The sequence below is a fragment of the Mustela nigripes genome, chromosome 5 (genome assembly GCF_022355385.1).
Source record: "Mustela nigripes isolate SB6536 chromosome 5, MUSNIG.SB6536, whole genome shotgun sequence".
NCBI lineage: Eukaryota > Metazoa > Chordata > Mammalia > Carnivora > Mustelidae > Mustela > Mustela nigripes.
In genome coordinates, this window is record NC_081561.1 from 118,507,434 (window position 1) to 118,530,976 (window position 23,543).

General features: G+C 43.4%; 1 protein-coding gene across 4 annotated transcripts in view; it reads right to left on the reverse strand.

Annotated features, from left to right (window-relative positions):
* Positions 1 to 715: 715 nt before the first annotated feature.
* The window catches only part of FAXC (failed axon connections homolog, metaxin like GST domain containing), a 76,103-nt gene continuing 53,275 nt past the window's right edge, over positions 716 to 23,543 (reverse strand). For 3 of the 4 annotated variants that reach the window (XM_059401099.1, XM_059401098.1, XM_059401096.1), the window contains 2 exons: positions 17,792 to 17,908; positions 716 to 9,240 (listed from right to left, as the gene is read on the reverse strand). In XM_059401099.1, the coding sequence (XP_059257082.1) occupies positions 8,951 to 9,240; positions 17,792 to 17,908 (407 nt within the window). In that variant the 3' untranslated portion in view covers positions 716 to 8,950. The remainder of the gene's footprint in view (positions 9,241 to 17,791; positions 17,909 to 23,543) is intronic. The other variant, XR_009404504.1, reaches the window with a different exon arrangement.

The following is a 23,543-nucleotide window of genomic DNA, read 5'->3' on the forward strand; positions in this document are numbered from 1 at the left end:
CACTTGACCCCAGTCTACCTCCCCAAGTCTCTCCTTCCTCATCTACAAAATGGGAATCATAACAGCTTCATCAAAGTGATACAAAAACTCATTTAGACACTATTAATAAAAGAGAAAATTGCTCTCTCCAGGCCTAGTGCCCAGGAACAAGGCCTTAATATGTATCCTGCTCTCACATTCTTCTTTTCTTCTCTCTACTAGTGGACATCACTCCCCAAAAGCTCCGGGCAAGAACTAAAGCCCGGAGAGGGTAGGAGAGCATATTCAAAGACCTGGTTTTCGACTTAAAAAACATTTGTTTGAGGGACGCCTGGGTGGCTCAGTCGGTTAAGCTGTTGCCTTCAGCTCAGGTCATGATCGTGGGGTCCTGGGATCGAGTCCTGCATCAAGCTCCTTGCTCAGCAGGAAGCCTGCTTCTCTCTCTGACTCTGCCTGCTTGTGCTCTCTCTCTCTCTTTCTGAGAAATAAATAAAATCTTTAAAAAAAAAAATTTGTTTGAAATTCTGATCCAAAAGTTATATGCCTAAAAAATTCATTACCTCTGTTTTAATCATACAAGAGCCGTACAAGGAAAAGATCTTCCCAAGCATCTAAAAGGCCACCACTTAACAGTGTTGGCTGCAAAAATTTCAGATTTTCCTCATGAGTGTAAAGTTTAAACGTTCAAATTTGCAAAAGAGAAGCAAATGGGAATAAAGACATTCACAGCAAGCTATTTCATAACCACAAGTTATCATTTACACATCAAATACATACGGCATTGAGACCAAATGTACAGAATTTCCACATTTATATACAGTAATCAACATAGTGCACAATTCAAATCTATCTTACAATCAAGTGTACAAGTTTAAATATGGCTTTATAAACTACTAACAATAACTGTGCTAACGTAACTTATAGGTCCAGAAACACTGGAATGCCACCTCCACATTGAGGCCCTGTTCAGCAAGATGCCATCACTGTATTTGCAAAACAGATGGTGCAGGTTCAATGCTTCTAGGCCGCGTCCACCCATCAGCCCCCAAGCAGCTGAAATGTGGGTCTGAATGAGATCAACCTCAGTCCTTCCTGCCTCAGATATCTGGAAATAAATCCATGCATCTTCTACACATTTGGAGACGTGGGGTTATAAACAAATAGAAGAGAGATATATAGTCAGTGAGACAATGATTACCAGGAATTATCGGAACATGCTTTTCAGATGGGTACCGAAATTCTCAAGCAATACATCCCACATTTGCATAATTTGTTTTTCTTCCCCTCTTTTCTTTTCTTATTTTGCTTAAATCCATGGACTGTGAAATCTTCCAGAAATTTTCGAAACATTCTAGATCAAGTGGTCCCAAAACCAGAATTAAAAATAGCTCTTTGCTATTCTCTTCCCCAACCAAAAATGCCCATTTTCAGTAAAAATAAATACACACATACATCCATTCCTTGACCTACGATCATGCCTATTTTACATACGCTTTTCCACAAATGTTACACACACATTCCTTAATCAATTGCAGCCTTCTAGGTGCTAGCCCTAAATACACCTTGCCCTGCTCCCTAAACTCTATTGAGTACAGGAGAATAGTCTTTGCAACGTTCTATGTTTGCCATGGTTTTTAATGTATGTATCAGTACAGCAGTGTGAGCAGTGTGTGTGTGTGTTTACAAATAAATATACCAAAGGGCAAGTTCAGAAAGTTTTACTGTGGGGTGAATGAGCACAAAGGTTTAGAGACCGCTACCTCAATGCAGATGATTTGGGGTGTCTCCCTCTAAAATACATCTATAAAACAAATATACATTACTTTGTACATTTTTTATTTATAAAATGGAAAGCATATGCCACAAACCCTTTTGAGAAACTAGAAGGAAGTTCCAGAGTCAAAGGAACGGGGTGGGGGCCAGCTCTCTGCTCTTAGCTGTCCCCCAACTTCCCAGACTTGGCTTCAGGTGGGACAATCCCGGAGCTTGAGCGTATAAATTAAGACAAAGATCAATGCTACTTCAGTGCTCCCTGCACCATCTTTTGTAGTCTTTTGTATACCCACAAACAATCCTTCCCTACAAATTGCTTGTGTTTTCGATTTATAAGCCTGGATTTTGTACTGTGGCACTAACGCCACCACTGAGACAACTTTTGATGTGCCTGACACATTCTAACACAGCCATGCCACATGGCTGCCTGAAGCCGTCACATCTGTCACCCTTTCCTCCTCTCCTCCCACTCCGCGAAATCCTAATACCACCAAGTGAAGAATTCGGACCCTCATCCTCCCCACCATGACCGCCATCACCGCCGTGTGAGTCTTCGACCCTCCGCGGGATGCACATCTCTGGGGAAAACACATGTTTACAAGAAGCATGATCCCGTGAGACGGATTACTTGAGGTAATCGTTTTGACAGGAGGAACAAAACATGTCACCCCGGCGGAAGCAGAGATTCCTCAAAAATTTGAGCACTGTTTTTAATCTTATTGCTGCAAGAGAATTCAGATACGATTTGCTTAAAGTAAAAATACAATCATCTGGACGTGGGTTGTGTACGAATAAGCCAAATGGGATCTCTTATCGAGAGAGAGAAGCAAACAGGGCACAATGCTTCCAGTTCTGAACAACTGTTAGAGGGAAGAGTCTACATTGCTCTTCTGTTCTGTTTTGTTTAAGAGGAGGGAGATGGTGAATATCCAAAGCATTTCTCTTTCCTAGCCCCCCACTGAACAACTGCATTCTCTCTGCTATCTGTTTAGCCACAGCTAATTAACATGGCAATTCAGGAGCTGAATCCTATTGTTTTTAAAGCCATAGGTAATTTTTAGAAAGCACTAAAGAAAGGAAAAGGTTTGACTATCATTGATAAATGAGTTGCTCTATTTCAACCACAAAGTAAAAAATAATAATAATAATAATAAGTGTGCTTGCAAGGGTAGGGGCGGGGGAGAGGGGAATTAGTCATATTTAGCAATACTACTTTTTATAAAATTAGCCATTATCATAAATATATATTGCTCTGCTATTAGTGGATTGCTTCAAAATATTTAAAGCTGCAGTCAGGAACAACAATTTTTAAAAATCCAAGAAGGCCATCAAGTTCATTGCTGACATTATTTAATTACATAAGAACACTAAAGTCTCTACCAATCTCTTATTCTAGGTAACTTGTTTCTCCCACTAAAATGATCACGAGTGTTGGTGCTGACTAGACCACATTCATAAGTTAGTTTATTATTGCAATGGGCCCCTCCATTTATCTAAAAGTTTTACAATTTGGGGCAATAATCTTCTTGAAATTTGAGCATCCCTCCTCGTCATAATCTAGCCAGCAACAGAAGTTTCAGAAAGCCTTGTTCTGGGGACAAGTTCCCCACCTTAGCAAGAGCCAGAATGCTTGAGGGGGTCACATTGTCAGCCCCAAGAGAGCTGAGTCACTTTCCTTTAAGCGATTTTTCAATTTCCTCTGTAACTGTCGCTCAAGACCAAGGTTGATACATTACTCATTCCAGTTATCTTATCCTGAAGGTTAAGGAACCTTAAATAATTTTCAGACATTCTGTCAAGTCAGGGACTAAAAACCCAAGTTTCTGGTAAGGAATTCCAATGAAGAAAACATTCATGATGTGTTTGCATTTACTCCCGTCACTGGCTCCAGGCAAGCGGGACCTCCAGTCCCACCCACCAAGGGGATCCTCTCAAACTTTGCCAAGCTTCATCCAGACCACTGGAAGCAACTGAATAAAGGTCAAGCACTCCACAATCATACATAATGGATGGCTGAACTTATTAAGGATGGGTTGCCGGAGTTCAGCGTTCAGACTTGGAAGTATTTGTCCTCAAATGTACTTTCATCAGTTCTTGTTCAACTTACACAGCCCTGCACATATGGAAGAGCAACGAATCTTGGATGATAGGAGCAATAAAAATCCCTTCACCCTGTAAAAAAAGAAAAAGACGACAACAGCGACACAGAAGAACCTGAGTAGTTATCTATCAACAAAGGCACCATCCTTTTATTGAATATACACTCAACAATTATCCTATGAATGAATGGATGGATGGATGGATGGACGGATGAATACAGGAAAATGTGCTTGTACAGACCTTTTCCTATAAGGAACAATCCAGCCTCTTCTCTCCTACCTGACGCCGCCCCCCCTGCGGGTCAGCCTACCCATGCAGAAGTGGTGGGCTCGAGAGCTGAGAGGAAGCTCACAGGGCCCTGAATTCATTCGGATAAACCAACTTTTTAGATGGTTTAAGGATAACTGACAAAAACAATAACAATAAAGCCTTGTCAGTTTCAGAATGCCAAATCTGTCAAAACAAAGCTATTTTCTCAATGAATGCAAGACACCTCTTCTCCCTTCCTTCCCTGTCACTCAACACACACGGCATGGATAGTAAGAAATTCTCTTGCATGCACGTCCCATACCAATTTTTCTCCTCTCTGAATAGGTCAAAGGCAAGAAAAGAATGAACACTAATCATGGGAACTTTTAAACGCTCTTTTTATACAGAAGGTTTCTTCAACTGGGGTCCGTGAGCGCCTCAGGAATCCGTGGATGATTTCAGGTCTCTAAATCTGCACTTCTGGGTAAAATTTTGTGTATTTTCATATATATATTTTTCTGGTAAAAAGGCAGAGGGCTTTTATAGGATTCTCAGTGGCATCTCCGAGGTCAATTTAAAACCACTGCTTTTTAGCACGTGGCCTGCTTTTGGGTAGACCTTTCCCATGCAGCCATCAGGGAAGGAGATGATGATGAAAGCTGTGTTTCTAGAGGGAGGGGAGATTATAATGAGCTAAGAAGTCTTCTTGCAGAATGGAGGAAGCTGGGCCTTAAGAGGTGGGCATGAGTTGGGCCAGCGGACAGAAAGGGCAGGCGTTTCAGGAGAGAGGCTAGCATAAGCAGAGGCAGAGGGGGGAAATGAGGTATGTCTAGGCAATGGCAACCAATCCAACCTGGATGCACTGAATGGCTCACATGGAGGAGCCGTGAGAGACACCCCAGGGAAGGAGAAGAAGGAAGAGGGGAGAATACCAGGCCCCAGGGAGCGGCCCTCACCCTGAGGCAATATGGCACACCCTCAGGGCCAGAGCTTTTTAAAAAAATTAGTGGTGATGGGTAGAACGGATCAGGGAAGTGACCAAGCATTTAAAAGAGGCTACCACAGAAGTCTAAGGAAAAGAGGATGACCTAACATGAGGGTGCCATGTCTGTTCTGTTCCCCACTCCATAGCCAGGGTGGATCCCAGGGCCAGGCCCAGGGTAGGTGCTCAGTAAACACACAGTGAGGGAGCATATGGGCATGCATTCTTAAAAGATAAATAACAAAGAATAAGGAGTCTTGGCTACTTGCTATCATTCGCACAGCCTAGCAGTACCTTGCAGAGTAAACCCTAATGAAAGATCGCTTAGATTGGCCTGGACCGGACTGAATGGACATGGAGGACAAGAGCGGAAGACTCTAAGCACTGTTGGAGAGAGACTGGGGACAAGCTGGCTCCATGGGAACAGAGCAATTTCTCAGGGGACGTGGGTTTTCAAAGGAAACCAAGTCAAAATGGTGCCATGGCAAGAACCATCTAAGGCCGGGCGAAAGACTTCGGTTCGGATCCTGCCCTGCAAATGAACACACGTGTGATGCAGGGCCAATAACAACCTCAAAGGCTCTCTTGTAAGGGGCTTCCTACAACCAACCCATGGCCCAGCCATACACTGCTTAATTCTACACTTTCTCTCAAATAATCTAGACAAGACCCATGAAGCTAAAATCCCTAGCTCTTCCTTTCCTTGAACACTACTTCAGGAATCCTATCCCAATACCTAATACCACAGCATACACAGGCAGGGTTCACTGGAGCGTCAGACTGTAGTTGTGATTCAAGTCCAAGTTGCTCTAAGTCTATAATCAGTCACCTGGGTAGCCCTTGGCCTCAGGAGCATCACTGTTCACAATTCGTTACATTACAACAACAAAATGGCAAACTCTGAAGATACGGTTTACCTCTGCATAAATTTATGTTGTCCTTATATCTACTCTGACATATGCAGATACTGTTGCTGCTCCTCAATCCTGATGAGTGGGGATGAGGGGCAAAGGGAGAGGGAGAGAGGGGAGAAATTTATTGGGATAAAAAAAGAACAGGTGGCTAGCGCGGGTCTTCTGCCCAACCTAGAACGTCTGTTAACATTGAAGATCACACTTTCCTTAAGTTACTTTCCAGTAAAAAAAAAAAACAAAAAAAACACAACTTGAACAAGTAAGCCAGATAACCAAAATGTCCCCTAATTTCTTGTTATTTTTTTCTTGTAAGTAGCACCTGTTCACCATAGTGGAGAACACTTCAGATCTGGGGAGCTTAGGAATGAAAAATAAAATCAAAATTAAAAAGATAAAATTAAAGCCCTCCCAATAAAGCCTACCCAGGTCATCCAAACCACAGCGAGTCTGTCTTGGTTATTTTGTTTCCATAACCCACATTGGAAAGGTCAAACCTGGGGATATAATTCCAGGGTTCCAAATTAAGTTACACCTACAAAATGTTTGGCTACCCAGTCATGAGCTGTCAGGCTGGTACCCAAGACTCCAAGTGGTAACGTCCATTCAAGCCCGAAAGGCACCCGGATAGAATGACAATGAACATTGTCTCTCCATGTCTCTCCAAGCAATGCACGATTAAAAAAAAAAAAAAAATGCAACTCTACACAATCATACTTAATCATTCTTGAAGTAAAGATACAACACACCTGGTGCTATAAAGTAAGAATAAATCATAGGCAAAATTCCAAACACAACTCTCTCCAGCTAAGAGTGGGGACAAGGCAACTCGGTCCTTGCATGGATGGGTCAACAGTCCATCTGTTTGTCGAATTCGCATTTCCAAGCCCAAAGTTTCCCTAGTCACACGGAACAACCACTGGCTGGCCTTGGAACACACTCATTAGAGACAGAAGCGGACAGTCCTCCCAAGTGACCCTGGAGATGAAACACGATCCTCCATTCATAGCTTCTGCACCACATTTTCATTAGGCACCAAACAGTCCTCTCCAAGATGAATGGTTTTAATAAGATACTAACAACCAGGTTTCCTGTGCAGTAAGAATGTCCAACTCAGGGCATCTCCTACACGGTTGCTTCAATGGTAAACAGCCTCGGCAACTCTCCCTCTTTACCTCTCAGTGGAATCCACAGCATTTTAGGATGTTTTTTGCAAAAGCCATATTCAAAGAGTCTTTGTCAAGCAAAGAACATGAACATGTCCCAGCACATGTTGCTGTCTTTAAAGTAGTGTCTCTTGAGCCCCTCAACGCATAACCATCGCCCCGTGAGCCCGCTGTGATCAGAAGCAAAGCAGTTCTGGTTGCAGATGTGAATCTGAACACTGACTCTCCTGCCCAAATCCACGACCATTACCGCAGCATCTTCACCCCCTATTTCACTGGAAAATGTTGTAAGTCACCAAAAATAATATCTTCAGAGACAGAGGGCCTTAGCAAACACAGTAACCCCAAGGGTCCCTGTGCTCCACGGGGAAGGAGAGGGAGCACAGGGAGGCTATGGGAAATCCTTAAGAAACATTAACGTTTGTCCCCGGCATTGCCTTCCTCTCGCAGGGCAATGGCTGAGAACACCGGAGAAGTTGCATTAGGAAAACTGCATAGAGTGTGCACTGCACGAAGTGCTTTGATGCCCGCGCCGTGATTCTCTTCACACTTCATCATTTCAGCACATCTCGCAAGGTCTGTTTTCAAAAAAAAACATTACAAACTGGCAAGCATCTGCTTAGAAAAATCAGCCAAATCCTTTCCCCTCCACTTCCGTGAAATCCATCATGTTCCTGAGCTTTACTCCTTTCAGATAAACCAAACACGGGCAACGTTATTAACGCTCGGGAGTCGACAAAGGACAACACTCCAGCGTGCGTTCAGGCAACGAAAGAAAGACTTCTGCAGACACACAGAACTGAAGACTGTTTGCAGCTGATGATGAGCTGTGAGGGCATGTTCAAGGTTCTCTCCACCAAAGAGTTCGATTCAAGCAAGATCACAGGGAAGAACGAGGACCGAGTCCCAGCTGTGCCTCTGCGCGTGTTTCGTCTGCTCGGCTCTGGCGAGTGACGGCGGCTGCTGCTGGCCGGACGTGGATCCTTTGCATCTCCGCACGTCGGAAGCACAACCGAGAAGAAAAGGTGTTTACGTCGCAGCTCTTCCAAGAGGTTTCAAGCGCCGAATGTTACCCCATGAATCCTCACAACACCCCTGTGAGGTAGGTAGGTGGAGAGTAGTGTCATCCCCACCTTACAGGTGGGGGAAATGAGGCACACGAGAATTAAGGGACTTGCCCAAAATCACACAGCTAGTCACTGGCAGGACTGAGAAGAAAACTTATACTGATTAGCACCTAGCACAGTGCTTTGCACGTAGTAGGTGTTCACTGAATATCTAGGGATTTTATTTGAATTATCGCAACATACAATATACACACATAAAATACAAGCAGCCACCATAGAACCCTTGTCTCCTACATGTCTCCTGATTGATGACTTCTCGGGTTACTTCGAACCCACGTGAAGCAAGGAAGGGCACTCGAGAGTCCGTCTCACAGCTAAGCCCTCGGGCTGAAGGGGATCTACGGAATGGGGATCCACAGACGACCTGTTCTTGCCCCTGCTCTGCCACAGGATGTTAGTTTTCTAATGAAAACAAAAATGGATTTCAGGAACCATGCTGACATTTTTTGTTTGTTTGTTTTTTTGCCTGTTTTAAATGGAGCCATCTTAATGGTTCTGTGTTTCGTTTGTACAAAAAGAAATAAGGCTGCTATAGTCCAGTTAGCTTGTGAGAAGTGTGCCAAGCACGAGGATCTCCTCCCAGCTGAGCTGGATTTCTACCTGGGAAACTGGACCCCCCAGGAAGTGGCAGCTCGGGCAGAAGACGGTCAGCGAGGCTGAACATCACTTGCACTGTTCGTGGTCTGTGTAGTCATCCATGTCCACGTCGGAATCAAAGAGCGAGTGTCCAGTGAAATCCGTGTCTGGGGTTCTGGAAAAACTGTTCTCTGCTCCCTCATCTTCAAAGGTCTCTGTCCTTGAGTAAAAGCTGAAATCCAGCAAAGGCGTGTGGGTTTTGCTGCCTTCGCTGCTCTCCTCAGACTCGTAGATGGTGTTGTCGTCATCGTGGTGCCACTCGGGCCAGAATTTCCTCCTTATCCTCTCACAGTACATGGCCAGGTTGATCAGTTCACCTGTTGGGGGAAAGGGGTAAGGAAAGTCAGGGCTAATTCTCAAAGGCAGCAGTCTACCAGTTAGCCACTTGGCCTGGGGAATTCATTGGGAAGAATATGGTGGGGGAGACATTCACAATATTTTTCCACAGAGGGACCATCGGATATTTAGGTTTTCACGCGTGCAAGAAGAAAGGTAAGCAGGAAAAGTCAAATTCGTGAGTGGGCTGAGTGAGATTAAGGAGGGAGTCCTATGGTGGGTAGTTTATCCAAAGTGGCAGCTAAACAACCCTCATTTGGCCGTGTCAAGCATTTTATTATTTTATGTTTGGTTATCAAGAGAACTGGTGCTTTGACTGGTTCATATTTGAATTAAAATATAGCCCATGGAAATACACCAACTATTAGTTGGATTAAGTCAGTCAGAAATAATCATTCGTTCCACAAATATTTGTAGTGTTATTAAGGACTGCGTACTATGTCACATAGTTGGAAAAAGTTATGTTAAGATGTAAATAATCCTAAATAAAATGGATAACTCAGAATTCTCTGTGGATGAGTGTACCCACAGGCACATTTAGTAAAACAGGTTTTTAAATATTTTTTTAAATAAAATGGAACAGCTATACCCATAATTAAGTTCCCACTCAGTCACTGGGCTACTTCTTTTCACGTGAATCAAAAGAACACTTTTGTTAAGTCACTAAAATTGTCCAAGCGTTCGTCTGAAACACAACACAGAATAGGACATTCATTTCCTAATTCCTGATGAAAAAAGCAAGAGTGAGTTTTTGCCTTTGATCCACCAGATGGCAGCATTGCTTACAAACACATAATTAGTCACTATCCTTTTCTGGATTTCCTAGCCCTAAGAATATTCTTTGGATGTTTGTTTTTTAAAAGTTATATAAACATCTCATTATACAGGTAATCCAATGTTTCACTGCTGAAATTAGAAAATAATGGATACACCAAAAATAAAAGAATTACCAATAATCACAACTGTAATAACATTTTTATGTTCTTTCAGAAATGTATAGACATATATATACTTACATATATTTATACTTGCTATTTAAGCATTTACTATATATATTGTTTCTTATGCTACTTTTACCCCCTTAAGAACCTGTAGTAAAAAACTTTCAATTTCACACTATTACCTGATGACTGCACAGTAGCTCATTATTTAGATGTACCATTGTTTATTTTGTTTTTACCATACCCCCTTTATGGCCATATAGGTTGTTTCTGTATTAATGGGTCTATTGATTATAGCCTTCAACTACTCTATTTTCTATCAAAGAAGATAAGACATTCTCATTTTGGAAAGTGAGAACCCTGTATATAAAAACGGTATAAATAGATAAGGGAGAAAACATAAGGCTCCTATAATCTCATCAATCCCAGGTCATCACAATGAACATTTTGGTGGAATTTATTTCAGCATATTTTCTATTTATTTGTCATTATTACCACTTCCTGTTACTTTGCATAACATTATTATACACATTTTCCAACGGAAATTTTTCAAAACTTGATGGCCGCTCTGCTTCAGTAAGCATGCTGCCTATAAAACATGAAGAAGCGATTCCCCTACTCCATGAGCCCTACAAACTGGTGGGCTGATATCGCTTCCAGGGCACTATTTTCAGTTGCCTCAGGTCATAACAGCTCCCCCCATACTAAGAGTCCATTCTGACTGCCCCCTACTCAAGGAATTTACATACACGCCCAGGAGCCAGAAGCCAAGGAGCCACCATCAGTGCTCCCTGAAAAGACGCAGACAAACCCTCCCCTTAGATTCTCCCTCAGGGAAGCAATCAGGAAACACCTCCCTGGGTACTGCTGCCAGTCCCAGCTAACCAAGACTTGGACAAAGCTGTGGAGGCCCCAGCAGGGTTTGGCCAGCGGGATGGGGGGTGGGGGGCAGGCCTTGGAGTGGGAGGAAGTGATCAAAGATGGACTATGGTCACTTCACAGTGGGGTCTGGAGAGAGCTGTGTTTGCCTCAATCAAGACCATTCGCTCCGAGCTGTTTAGCAAGCAGCTAGAAAGTCAGAATCTATTCACGGTATCCACAGGATCTACACCGTATATGGTTCTAGGCGCTTCTCCTGTGGCTGTTTTTTCTACAGCCTGTTGCTTCACTTTTCTTCCAGGAGGGCTGCCCTGCCTTTGTCCTGTGTGACATGAATTCCCCTTCAGCATGCAATAATAAAAGTTAATAAAAATAATAACAGCAAACATGGATATAGTCTCTACTGTGTACCAGGCACTGGTTTGAAGGACTTTAATCATCTGTTGAAATAGTATTTGCAATAATCCTATGAAGCAGAAACTATTATTATCCCCATCTGTCATGGGACCATGGAAGCAACAAAGAGGTTAATTAACTTGCCTAAGGTCACATAGCTAGAAAGCTCCATGCCCTTCACCATGAATCTATTCTCTCCCCCCCCACACATACAGCCTGGTTTGGGAATTAATAACTTCACACTCGTGTCCCAGAAGCTTTTTCTGTAATTCTTCCTGGGGTTTTAAGAATTATGAGGGACGGGTACTGCCCCTCAAAGATAATGAGTTGTCAAGAAGTGATCATTCCATCATGGAGTCCAGAAAGGGACTGCTTTTGATAAGCAAAAACTGGGAGCCCACATACCCATCCTCAAATCCCACCACTGATAAAAACAGTGGGATGGGGGCGCCTGGGTGGCTCAGTGGGTTAAGCCGCTGCCTTCGGCTCGGGTCGTGATCTCAGGGTCCTGAGATCGAGCCCCGCATCGGGCTCTCTGCTCAGCGGGGAGCCTGCTTCCTCCTCTCTCTCTGCCTGCCTCTCTGCCTACTTGTGATCTCTGTCTGTCAAGTAAATAAATAAAATCTTAAAAAAAAAAAAAAAAAAACAGTGGGATGAAAATGAAATGCTATGGCTGAGTTCTACCCCCATCTGACTTCACCAATCCCTTGTGTCCCTGGATTCTCCAGCAGCTGACCCACTCACCATGCTACCGGACAAAAGAAAAGAAAAAAGTTGGCAGTAGAAACTGTGTGTGTGTGTGTGTGTGTGTGTGTGAGAGAGAGAGAGAGAGAGAGAGAGAGAGATGCCTGTGTTAATATAAATGCCTACATTGAAGGTGTGAACCTTTTGAAATAATAGAAAAACTGCATTTTTTTCAAAGTATACCTAATAATGAGATAACAAGGTCACACCAAAAAAAAGGGTAAAAATTAAAGTCTGGTAACCTCCAACGTGGAGGGTGAGGCATTGTAACTACATGTCTGGTGGAATTATAAATTTCTATAACCTTTTTTTTGGATAGTAATCCAGTGCCATCTGTTGAAATGTTAACTGTACCTATCTGTTGGCCCAGAACTCCACTTTTATGTCTCTATTATACTAAGATAAAAACCCCGGTACGTAAAGATGTATGTATATGCATGTCAACAGCATTGTGTCAGTAAAAAATAAGGAAGAAAAGAAAGATGAAAATGACCTGAATGTCTATCAATAGGGATTGATAGAATAAATTACAGTGCATCAATTCTATATATTTTGTAGTTGTTAAAAAGGTATGGCATTCTATTAAATGAAAAGAGCAAGTTATAAAAGTAATGTATAGAATGCAATTCCATTGTTTAAAAATAGTTTTAAAAAAACCCAAAACTATTATATACATGTATGTAAACTTGCATATGAAAAAGAAAGGCAGAAAAAGATTTATTCCAAATTCTTAATATTGATTATTCCATGGGGGGGATATTAGACATGGATAAGGGGAAGTCATAAATCTTTTAAAATATTCCGATTAATCCAAGTTATTTTGACAACCATTGTATTTTTAAAACTAAAGTTCTGATAAGGTACATTAGTGAAGTACTAATGAGTGACTGGTGATATGCTTGGGTGGCTTGAGAGGCCATTTATCAGAAAGCCAAATGGTCCTCGACCCAGAGGTCACTCCCAAAAAGAATTTAAGAGCTTTTCTCTTAGAGGTCCTCCAAATGGAAATATTCCCTAATGCTCTTTGAAAAAAAGTGATTAATTTTTTATCTATCTATCTATATATCTATTTATTTATTTTGCATCACTGCAATTTCTCTAATGTTCAAAAACATTTTGGGGTGCCTGGGTGGCTCAGTGGGTTAAAGCCTCTGCCTTCGGCTCAGGTCGTGATCCCAGAGTGCTGGGATGGAGCCCCACATCGGGTTCTCTGCTCAGCGGGGAGCCTGCTTCCCCCTCCCTCTCTCTCTGCCTGCCTCTCTGTCTACTTGTGATCTTCATCTGTCAAATAAATAAATAAAATCTTTAAAAAAAATGTTTTGTACAATTTGACACTGAAAACGTTGTCTACCAGCCCCAGAACCCAGGACTCTGTTTCTCCCAGCTGCCAACTGTGTGGGGCAGGAATGAGCGTGAGGGAGAAGTGCGGGGTGGGGGTTGGGGGGGGAGAGGGCCAGCAGGTCCCAGCAGCACCTGTCCAGCCCTCAGGCATTAACCAGCAAGTATTTGGAAAACATGGGGCTGGCACCCCCACACGCTTATTACAGGCATTTCCTCGGCACCCCCCACTACTGCAGACCTGTGTGAAGGGCTGACCTCACGGAGAGCCCTGCTTGCTCTCTTCGGCATTCTGTCACAGGGCAGGGAGGGCACAGAGCATATCCTCTTCAGAAAAGTTTGAAATAAATTTGAATGGTGTGACGAAGACACCACCTTCCCCTATATCCTATGCCCTGGCTACATTCTGGACTTGTTCTTGTTTCACATAATTGAAGCTAAAGGGGAGGGGCACCTGGGTGGCTTAGCGGTTAAGCACCTGCCTTTGGCTCAGGTCATGATCCTGGGGTCCTCGGATCAAGCCCCGCACTGGGCTCCCAGGTCGGTGAGCCTGCTTCTCCCTCTCCCTCTGCCTGCTGCTCCCCTTACCTGTGTTTTCTCTCTCTTTCTGTCAAATAAATAAATAAAATCTTAAAAAAAAAAAATAGAAAGCAATTTAGCTATACAGACCAAGAGCTTAGACCTTTTGAGATAGAAATTCCTCAACTAGAAATTTGGCTTAAGGAAATAACCAGAGATAAGCAAGAATATATTTTTATACAATATTCACTAGAGAACATTAGTTTAAAAATTATGTGAAACAAGAACAAGTCCAGAAAGAAAAGATTAATCACATCGATTACAATGTAGCCAGGGCATAGGATATTATCTAACTACTACATATGTTGCTTTAAAGCATATTTAACAACAAGGGAAATGGCCATGATACATAGTTAATTAAAACTACAGGTTTATAAGTGTATCAACATCATGATCCCAATTTTTCTAAAATATACACATACATGTACTTGATGAAAGATGAGGACACCAACCACAATATTAACAGTAGTTCTCTGTAAGTGACAGGGGGACAAGTTCTATTTTTTAATTTTTCTATCTTTTCTAAATTTTCTCCAGCAAGGAAATATTTCATGTATCTACATCTATAATACACAAACACATACTAAGTATATTTTAAGAACGGCTTAATATTCAAAGTCTGTCCTCTTACTCCCTTAAATTAAGGAAAATTTCTCAATATTTTCGATGGTTCTGCTACACTATGTGGCTAGATACTGTAACTAATATCTAGGACCAAAAGCGAATATTATACACACACACACACACACTCACACATGTGGCAAGGCCAACAGTGCTTTGGATGTTCCAAAGCTAAGGCAGAAAACTGCCTGATCCAAGCTTTGATGCTCCTAGATTGCGCCAGTTCGGAAGCATACAGGTGATTCGTTGTTCCTGCTTCCCCTTCCTCTTGTTACTTCTTGGGCAAGTCTCCACCACAGAAAGAGCAAAGGTGGAGGAAGAAGTAGAAACCAAAGTAGTGGCTTGCCTTAGCAGCTGCCATCAGAAGGTTTGGAAGGCCATGCAACCAATGACCAAAATGGGATTTAGAGACCCTCTGTGGACTTTAACGATTCGTGCTACTCCCGGTTCCCAGGGAGAGCTGGAAGCTTCTAACTTGTTTAAGAACCAAAGAACACACAGCTACGTGCCAAAGTCCCTCACACATGGTGGTGTCAGATTCTCCCAAGTGTGTGGATCTTGGGTGAAACTCAAAATTGATCCTCCAAAAAGGCTGACCCATTTCTTTAAAAAGGACACTAAATGTCTTGAGTCCTTCCAGGAAGTAAAAGTGAAAAAGGACAAGTCATAAATAATTTAACAGAAGATGTTTCATTCCTGCAAGAAGGGATTCTATAGAATTTGATAGTTCTAGTCATAATGGATAATACCCAAATGCTTCTGACTGATAACAGATGACGTCAGCTGGGTATGTTCATGCATGTGGGCGTGTGTGTACAACTGAGTGTGTATGGGGTATGTGTGTATAGAAGTATGTAAGTAGATGTGGCAGTGTGTGTGCTTGTTGGTGAGTAAGAGTGGTGGCAGGAAATAGGAAGTAACAGGAATAGAGTGTGGATATACAACGTGAACTAAAGGGAACCAATATATCTTAGATGATTAAAATGAAGAGAAAGTATTTTAAATGCTACAAACATCACCAATAAGGTAACATATTTGATTTACTAACTTCTAACACATTGCAAGACAAGGAACATCTCTGTGCTGATCACATAGGAAATTAAATATCAGTCCATACTACCCCTAGCCTCACCCAGCCGAAGTTCTGGAAAACCTTCAGTCAATGCCTGCTCTATTCCAGCCAAGTCTGGTAATGTATCTGGAGACATCCTCACCAATGGGAGGATCTGGAGAATGACTTCTCCTGTCCTTTACCTGGCCTGAGCTTCTGGGCATGTACATGAATCACACCCACACATACACACACACAGAGCTACAGCCTTCCCCAACCTTCCTATACACCCACCTGTGACCACCATACGTGAGTGTTCACCTGCCTCAGTTTCTTGTCTGATTCTGCCTTGCTTGGTTCTGACCATCCATCCAGCAACATTAAAAACATGCTCTGCACTATTCACTGGTGACCTCGTCTACAACCCCAGCCTTCTCAGCTGGGGCATAAATACCTTGGTCAACTCTGTCACTCCCCTTCCCAAACCCAAATACTGAACTTTGATCCCTGTATCAGCAGCCCCCAGGTACCTGCTCAGGTACTTCTTCAAATTGGAGATGACTCAGGACACCCGGGTGGCTCATTCAGTTTAAGTATCTGCCTTCAGCTCAGGGCATGATCCCAGAGTCCTGGGATAGAGCCCTGCATCAGGCTCCCTGCTCAGCGGGGAATCTGCTTCTCCCTCTCCCTCTGCCCTTCCTTCCCACCCCTGCTCCTGCTCTCTCTCTCTCTCTCTCAAATAGGTAAAATCTTTAAAAAAAAAAAAAATTGGAGCGGACTCCAAACAGTTCCCATTCTCGAGAGGAAGCCTCTCCCAGAGGCCCAGCTTTCATGTGCATTCCACCTGTTCAGTCTGCTCCCCGACACACACATACACCAAGATCTGGTCTTTTGATACCAACCCACGTTGAGCTTACTGTCCCTGCCCCTCGCCTACTTGAATTCAACTCTTGGCTTACCACCCCCCACATATATTCATTCATCCCCTAGGTCTGGTCCCATTCATCCGCACTTCTACCCGCCCTCCCCAGTCCGTAATGTAACTGTGGCAGGCCTTACGGCCAAAATATACAACAATTACTACTAATAATAATAATAATAACATTTTATATGGTATCACACTATAAAACATTTGCGGACATTTCCCCTATTTTTCATAATCTTGAACTTCCTAGCTCTACTACTCTTAATGTATCATCTACAGATACCCACTGGAACAGGAGGAAAGAATGTACTCAAATGATGTAGAAACGTATGTACCTATACCTACACGTGAAATATGTAACACCAGTTCAGACTCAAAAACAGCATCGAGATGGGCAGTGAGTCCATCAGCCCCAGCCCACCATGTTTACTGCCGTACTCCGTAGAACGGAAAGTGGTGAGGCTCGGCACCAATGTCCCACAGAAATTAAGGAAGACCAACAAAATAAGGGCACGAGGTGGAATCCCAGCCCTGTTATCAACAAGTGTTAAGTCCACTGTGTAAGGAGCTGGTGTAATACACAGTACAATTTGCATCAACTTTGTTGAGAACATGGTCTAGGCAAGATGGCAGGTGAAAGTCTGGTCTTCCTTCAACCCCTACACATCCTGAGCATAACAAACTGACCTGGGGCACCTGGGTGGCTCAGTCATTAAGTGTCTGCCTTCGGCTCGGGTAATGATCCCAGGATCCTGGGATCGAGCCCCATATCTGGTTCCCTGCTCAGCGGGAAGCCTGCTTCTCCCTCACCTACTCCCCTTGTTTATGTTCCCTCTCTCGCTGTCTCTCTCTCTCTGTCAATAAATAAATAGAACCTTTAAAAATAACAATAATAATAAAAAATTAAATAAACTGACCCCAGCCCTGGACACCAGAGCCTGGTGTCTCCAAAAAGCACAGTCAAGTTCACAGGCATAGACCTAGAATTCTCCATTGTGTTACCCGTACCCTTCACCCCACAGCAATTCCTAAAGCCTGAAGAGGTTTGTAGGGCTTGCCTTTGATCAGCCGCTCAGGTCTTGTCCCAGGTAAGGTCCACATTGCCTGTGCCAAGTGTCCAAAGACAGTGGCGTCCAGAGTAGAAAGCTTGGGCCCCATGATGTACTTCTTGTCACCTGCAGCAAACAGAGCAGAGAGGTCACTGGGCTGGCCTGCACCGCCCCACGTGGTCACCGTGGCATTCGGCGCACTCGAATTATAGGTTCATTTAACTCTTGTCAAAAGCTTTGCAGAGTCAAAATGCACGTACCCCCTTTTTCTTTAAAAAAAAAAAAAGAAGCAAAAATGAAACAAATTAATTCTGTGATGGACCAATCCATACAGTAGCAAAACAGGGAAGTAACTGGGAACATATCAAGAAAAGCACATAAGGGAGGAAGGTTCATGGGGAAAGGGAGATCTTATCACCCACAGACCTCTGGAGGTAGCTCCTTGTCTCAAACTCAAGGAACTAAAACTTGAGATGCTTGAGAACGCCTGGAAATATGCTTAACCCATCTCAAAGGTAACCCACAACCAGCACACCAACGTCAGCACTTATTTTATTAAATTAATACATGTCCTCAGAAGAACTCAAGAAGCCTGGGCTGCACGGCAAGGTTTTCCGTGCTGTTCCACGGTCTTGGCAATGCTCTCAGCACTGAGCACCAGCTCCCATGAGAAGGACTACAGAAAGAAAAACTATGGAATTACAGGCCCAGCCCTGAGATCAAGCTCACACACAACGAGGTGTCACACCCCTGCTCCCAGTCTCTCCTTTTCCATCACTGCTGAGCCAGCTCAGTCTTCATCAGCTGGACCATCTCCTCCGACCTGTTACAATTGTCCCAGGTCGTGTGCAGAGCCACTGACAGGCGCTGTAGCAAACGAAGGCCACACAGGCAGAACTGGATCCACCTCATTCACATCCTGGCAGCACCGTGATTCACTGTGGGAGCCTGCTCGGTACTGACCCTCTCCGAGCCTCAGTTTGCCTATCTGGAAAATGGGGATGATAGTAACACTCATTGTCTAGGGCGACTGTCAGGATGAATGGCATCATGCACGAGGAGCACTTAGCGCCCTATGTCAGTACCTCAAGCATTAGCTTTCATGAGCGCAGCCCCTGTTCCTCCAGCCCATTCCATTCCCCACCCGACTTAAATCACACAAAGTCCTCTCTTCACCACGTCACTCCCCTTCACAAACACCGTCAATGGGCTATGAAATGGGTTATGAAATAAAGTCCAAACTTGGAATTCAAGGCTCATTAGGCTCTGCCTCCAACCCAGGTTCCAGTTTTCTCTGCCGCTCCTCCCTCCCTCTAGCAAACCTGGGCAACACTGCCCATTCCCCAGCACACTCCATGCTTCCTAAGGACGCATCTTTGCCCACGCTGTGCCCACCCCGTCCCTGCCCCCCACAACCTGTATGCGCTCCCCACTTCTCTCCATCTGGTAAATTCTATCCATGCTTCAAGGTCCAGCACGAGCCTCCTTCCAAAGCTTCCTCTGTCTATTCTATCCGGTGCTAACAGGAGTCTTCAGTGCAGCCAGCCCTGTGTTCAAATGCTGCAGTTACACATAAACCTTGTAAGGCCTTTTACACCTACCAACCTTAATTTCTTGAGCCATAAAATGGGAGGAATTGCTGGTTGTTTAGGCGAATAAGGGAGATGACTGGAGGTGAGCACACAGCAGAGAGGTCTCGCTTCTGCTCGCCCACTCTCTCGAGTGACATTTCTTCCATACTGTGCTACGTGCTGCTTGGTTTTTGCTTGTTTGTTTGTGCATTTTATCTTTCCAACTAAATGGTAAGTTTTTTGGGAGTGAGAATAAGTTCTTATTTTTATTAAACAGACGCTAATGCAATGTTTACTACATACCAGGTATCGTTCTAAATGCTGCAGCCATTTCACTGTTTTTGAGGGGCACGCTGATAAAATCAAGTATCTGATGCCTGCCTATAAATGAGCTAGAAGGAGAAATGGCTGGAGTTGGGAATGAGAGCTAACAGACCGACACAGTACGATACAAGCATACGGAAATGTATCAGATCAACATTCGTTCCCCTTAAACTTACATAATGTTTTATGGCAATTATATCCAATTTTAAAAATAAGTTGAAAACAACAAAAAAATAACAAATGGAGCTAGAGATTATCTTTAAAAAGATCACTTCTACTCTATATTCCACAGGGATCAAGGAATACCCCACAATATCCTGAACCTAACCAAACTGTCTATTCTGGTGAGGACAAGTAAGTGGTCCTCCCCTTGACAAAAGTAACAAAGCAAACCGGGTGAATCATCTGTTTTCAAGAGTGTCAGTTATTTTCCTGGGGCACCTGGATGGCTCAGTTGTTTGCGTCCACCCCTGGTTTCAGGTCAGGTCATAGTCTCAAGGTTGTGAGACTGAGCCCCACCTTGGGCTCTGTGAGCAGAATCTGTTCAAGAGTCTCTCTCTGGGGCACCTGGGTGGCTCAGTCCGTTAAGCATCTGCCTTTGGCTCGGGTCATGATCCCAAGGTCCTTGGATTGAGCCCTGAGTCAGGCTCCCTGCTCGTCAGGGAGTCTGCTTCTCCCTCTCCCTCAGCCCCTCTCCCTACTTGTGCACCTGCACACATGCTCACTCTCTCTAATAAATAAAATCTTTAAAAAAAAATTTTTCTCTCTCCTGTCTCCCTCCCTGTCAGCCCACCACTCTCTACTCTCTCTCTCTCTAAAAAAATAAAATCCTAAATTTAAAAAAAAGTGTCAGTTATTGCTTAATGCACCCTGCTGGCTCCATGCCCTGGCCTTAGTGCTGGTATTAGTGATGCAGGTTGGCCAAGGGACCCTGACCCTGAGCTCTCATGCCACCCTGCGTGGGCAGGAGGGGCGTGCCCACCAGTGATCCGATAGGATGGTGCCAGGGCTCAGCCCAGTTGAGGCCCAAATGTTCAGAAGCCACAATGCAGAAGCCATGAGACAGCTGGAGGCACAACTGTGAAAAGGACCACACACTGTTTAAAGAGAAGAAAAGCAAGACAGAGGACAGCTGTAGGGGCTTCCTGCTCAAAAGAAAAAAAAAAAAAAGAAAAAGAAAAAAAAAGAAAATGTTGCTCTCCTTAATTTGATTTTTTTTAAGATTTTTTTTTTTTTTTTTTTTTTGACAGAGAGAAACCACAAGTAGACGGAGAGGCAGGCAGAGAGAGAGAGGGAAGCAGGCTCCCTGCTGAGCAGAGAACCCGACGCGGGACTCAATCCCAGGACCCTGAGATCATGACCTGAGCCGAAGGCAGCGGCTCAACCCACTGAGCCACCCAGGCGCCCCTTTAATTTGATTTTTAAAAAGAGAGAAAGAGGGATTGTCTAAGGAAAATGCCAGAATGAAGTGTGTAAATCGAGAGCTGTTGTAGAACCCAAAGACTTTGGAGGCAAGAGGGAAAAAATAAATGGATAAAACAGAACAAAACAAAAACTTGGGAACCTAAAAATAGAGCACCTGGACCTTGATAAAAAAAAAAATTAATTAAAAAAATGTAATCATTTGGGGACACCTGGGTGGCTCATTGGATTAAGCATTTGTCCTCAGCTCAGGTCATGATCCCAGGGTCTTGGGATGAGCTCCGCATCGGGCTCCCTTAAGCCTCTGTCTTTGGCTCAGGTCATGATCTCAGGGTCCTGGGATCGAGCCCCGCATCGAGATCTCTGCTTGGCAGGGAGCCTGCTTCTCTCTCTCTCTCTCTCTGCCTACTTGTGATCTCTCTCTCTGTCAAATAAATAAATAAAATGTTTAAAAGAAAAAAAAAAAGTGGGGGGGGGAGTCTGCTTCTCCCTCTGCCCTTCTCCCTGCTTGTGCTCTTTCTCTCTCTGATAAATGAATAAAATCCTAAAAAAAAAAAAAAAAAAAGTAATCATTTGAATACATACACCAACTATGCATACAGTATCTAACCTGAATTTCCCAGTTGGCATCAGAACATCAACACCGAAAAGTCATGGATTTAGTTAGCAACAGAACTGGGCCAAGAAGGCTGGCTCCCAGGTCTTCAGACCTCCGGCCGCAGGCTCCTTGTTCTGTGTAAATGGGCCCCACAGGTCATCATCTCAGAGGTTAACACCCGCGGAGGGTTGAGCTATAATCATTTACCAAAAACACTGCTTTAGAGAGGGAGAAGTACAGAAAACAGGAAAAAAAAGAAAGAAAAAGAGTCTGGGGTTTTTTAAAGGTGCTTCCAAAAAAACTGATAGAATTTATCATTTGTGGAAAATGTTGAATGGTAGAATCAAAGTCACACACACACCAGTAATAAATTTTAAAACTATCAAAATATTTTTTAAATTTATTAAATTTTAAAAGTTTACTGTTACTGTAAAAATGTACTGTACTGAAAAGTGCTCAAGTACCAAATGGCAGAAAGCTTTTTAAAAACCTGATCTTGAAAGGATTTTACACTTGCAGAAAAGCTACAAAAATAACAGAGCTCCTGTGTACCCCTCAGCTGGCTTCAGCCAATATCAATATCTTAGACTATCACAGTCCAAGTATCAAAACTAAAAAATTAACATTAACGCACTATTAACTGCACTATAGACTCCATTCACATTTTATTCATTTTTCAATAATACCCTTTTGTGTTGCAAGAGCCAGTCTAGGATCCCACACTGCTTGTAGGTGTCCTTACTCCCTCCTCCAATCCACAAACACCCCAGTCTCTCCTTGTCTTGCATAACCCTGAGACTTATAAAGAATACTGGCCAGTTATTTTGTACAACGTTCATCAATTTGAGTTCACCTACGGTTTTTCATGATTAGATCAGGTCACATATTTTTGCCAAGAATCCCATGGAAGTCTTAATGTCACCTTCTGTGTTGGCTACTTTTATGCGTCCATGTGACTGGGTCGTGGAGTGCTTATTTGGCCAAACATAATTCTGGGTGTTTTTGTGAGGGTGTTTTGGATGAGGTTAACATTTAAGTGGCAGACTAAGTATCGCAGATTACCCTCTCTGGTGTGGGTGGGCCTCATCCAATCAGTTGAAGGCCTTTTAAAAGAGCGGGGGGTGTGGGTTGCTGATTCTCCCCAGGAAGAATTCCTAAGAATTCTCCTAAGGGAGAAATCCTTTTGCCTTCAAAAGGGAACATGGGGTTTTTCCCGCCTTTGGACTCAGGCGGAAACATGGGCTCTTCCTGGAGCTGAGCCTGCAGGCCTTTGGATTGGAACCACACCCTCCGCTCTCCTGGGTCTCCATCATGGGGTCACCCTGAAGACCTTGAGACAGGCCCCCTTCCATAACCTCCTTACAAATTTTTATACTAAATATATATATCCCAAATATATATGTATATGTTTACATACATCCTACTGGTCTGTTTCTCTGAAGAAACCTGACTAATATACCTCCTCAGGGCCTCCTAGCAGAAGGACCACAATGTCCATGTGTCTTATCACGGTGATGTTAACCTTGAATATGTGGTGAAGGTGGTACCTGTGAGGTTTCCTCACTGTAGGGTACCACTTTTCCTTTGCAACTAATAATCCTGGATGAGATCTTTTGAAACAGTATGAATACCATGTTTCCCTGCAAAGTCTGGCCCATTGATTTCAGCATCCACTAGGGGATGTTTTCTGAAACAATTATTATTATTTTGCCTCGTCAGGATTTTCTATTTTTCTCACTCCTCCTACATTTATTGATTAGAATTCTACTACTCCCTGCATCCCCCATTTACTAATGTATTCAATTATTTATTTATGTAAGTATGTGTTCATCAATACTTATTTTAT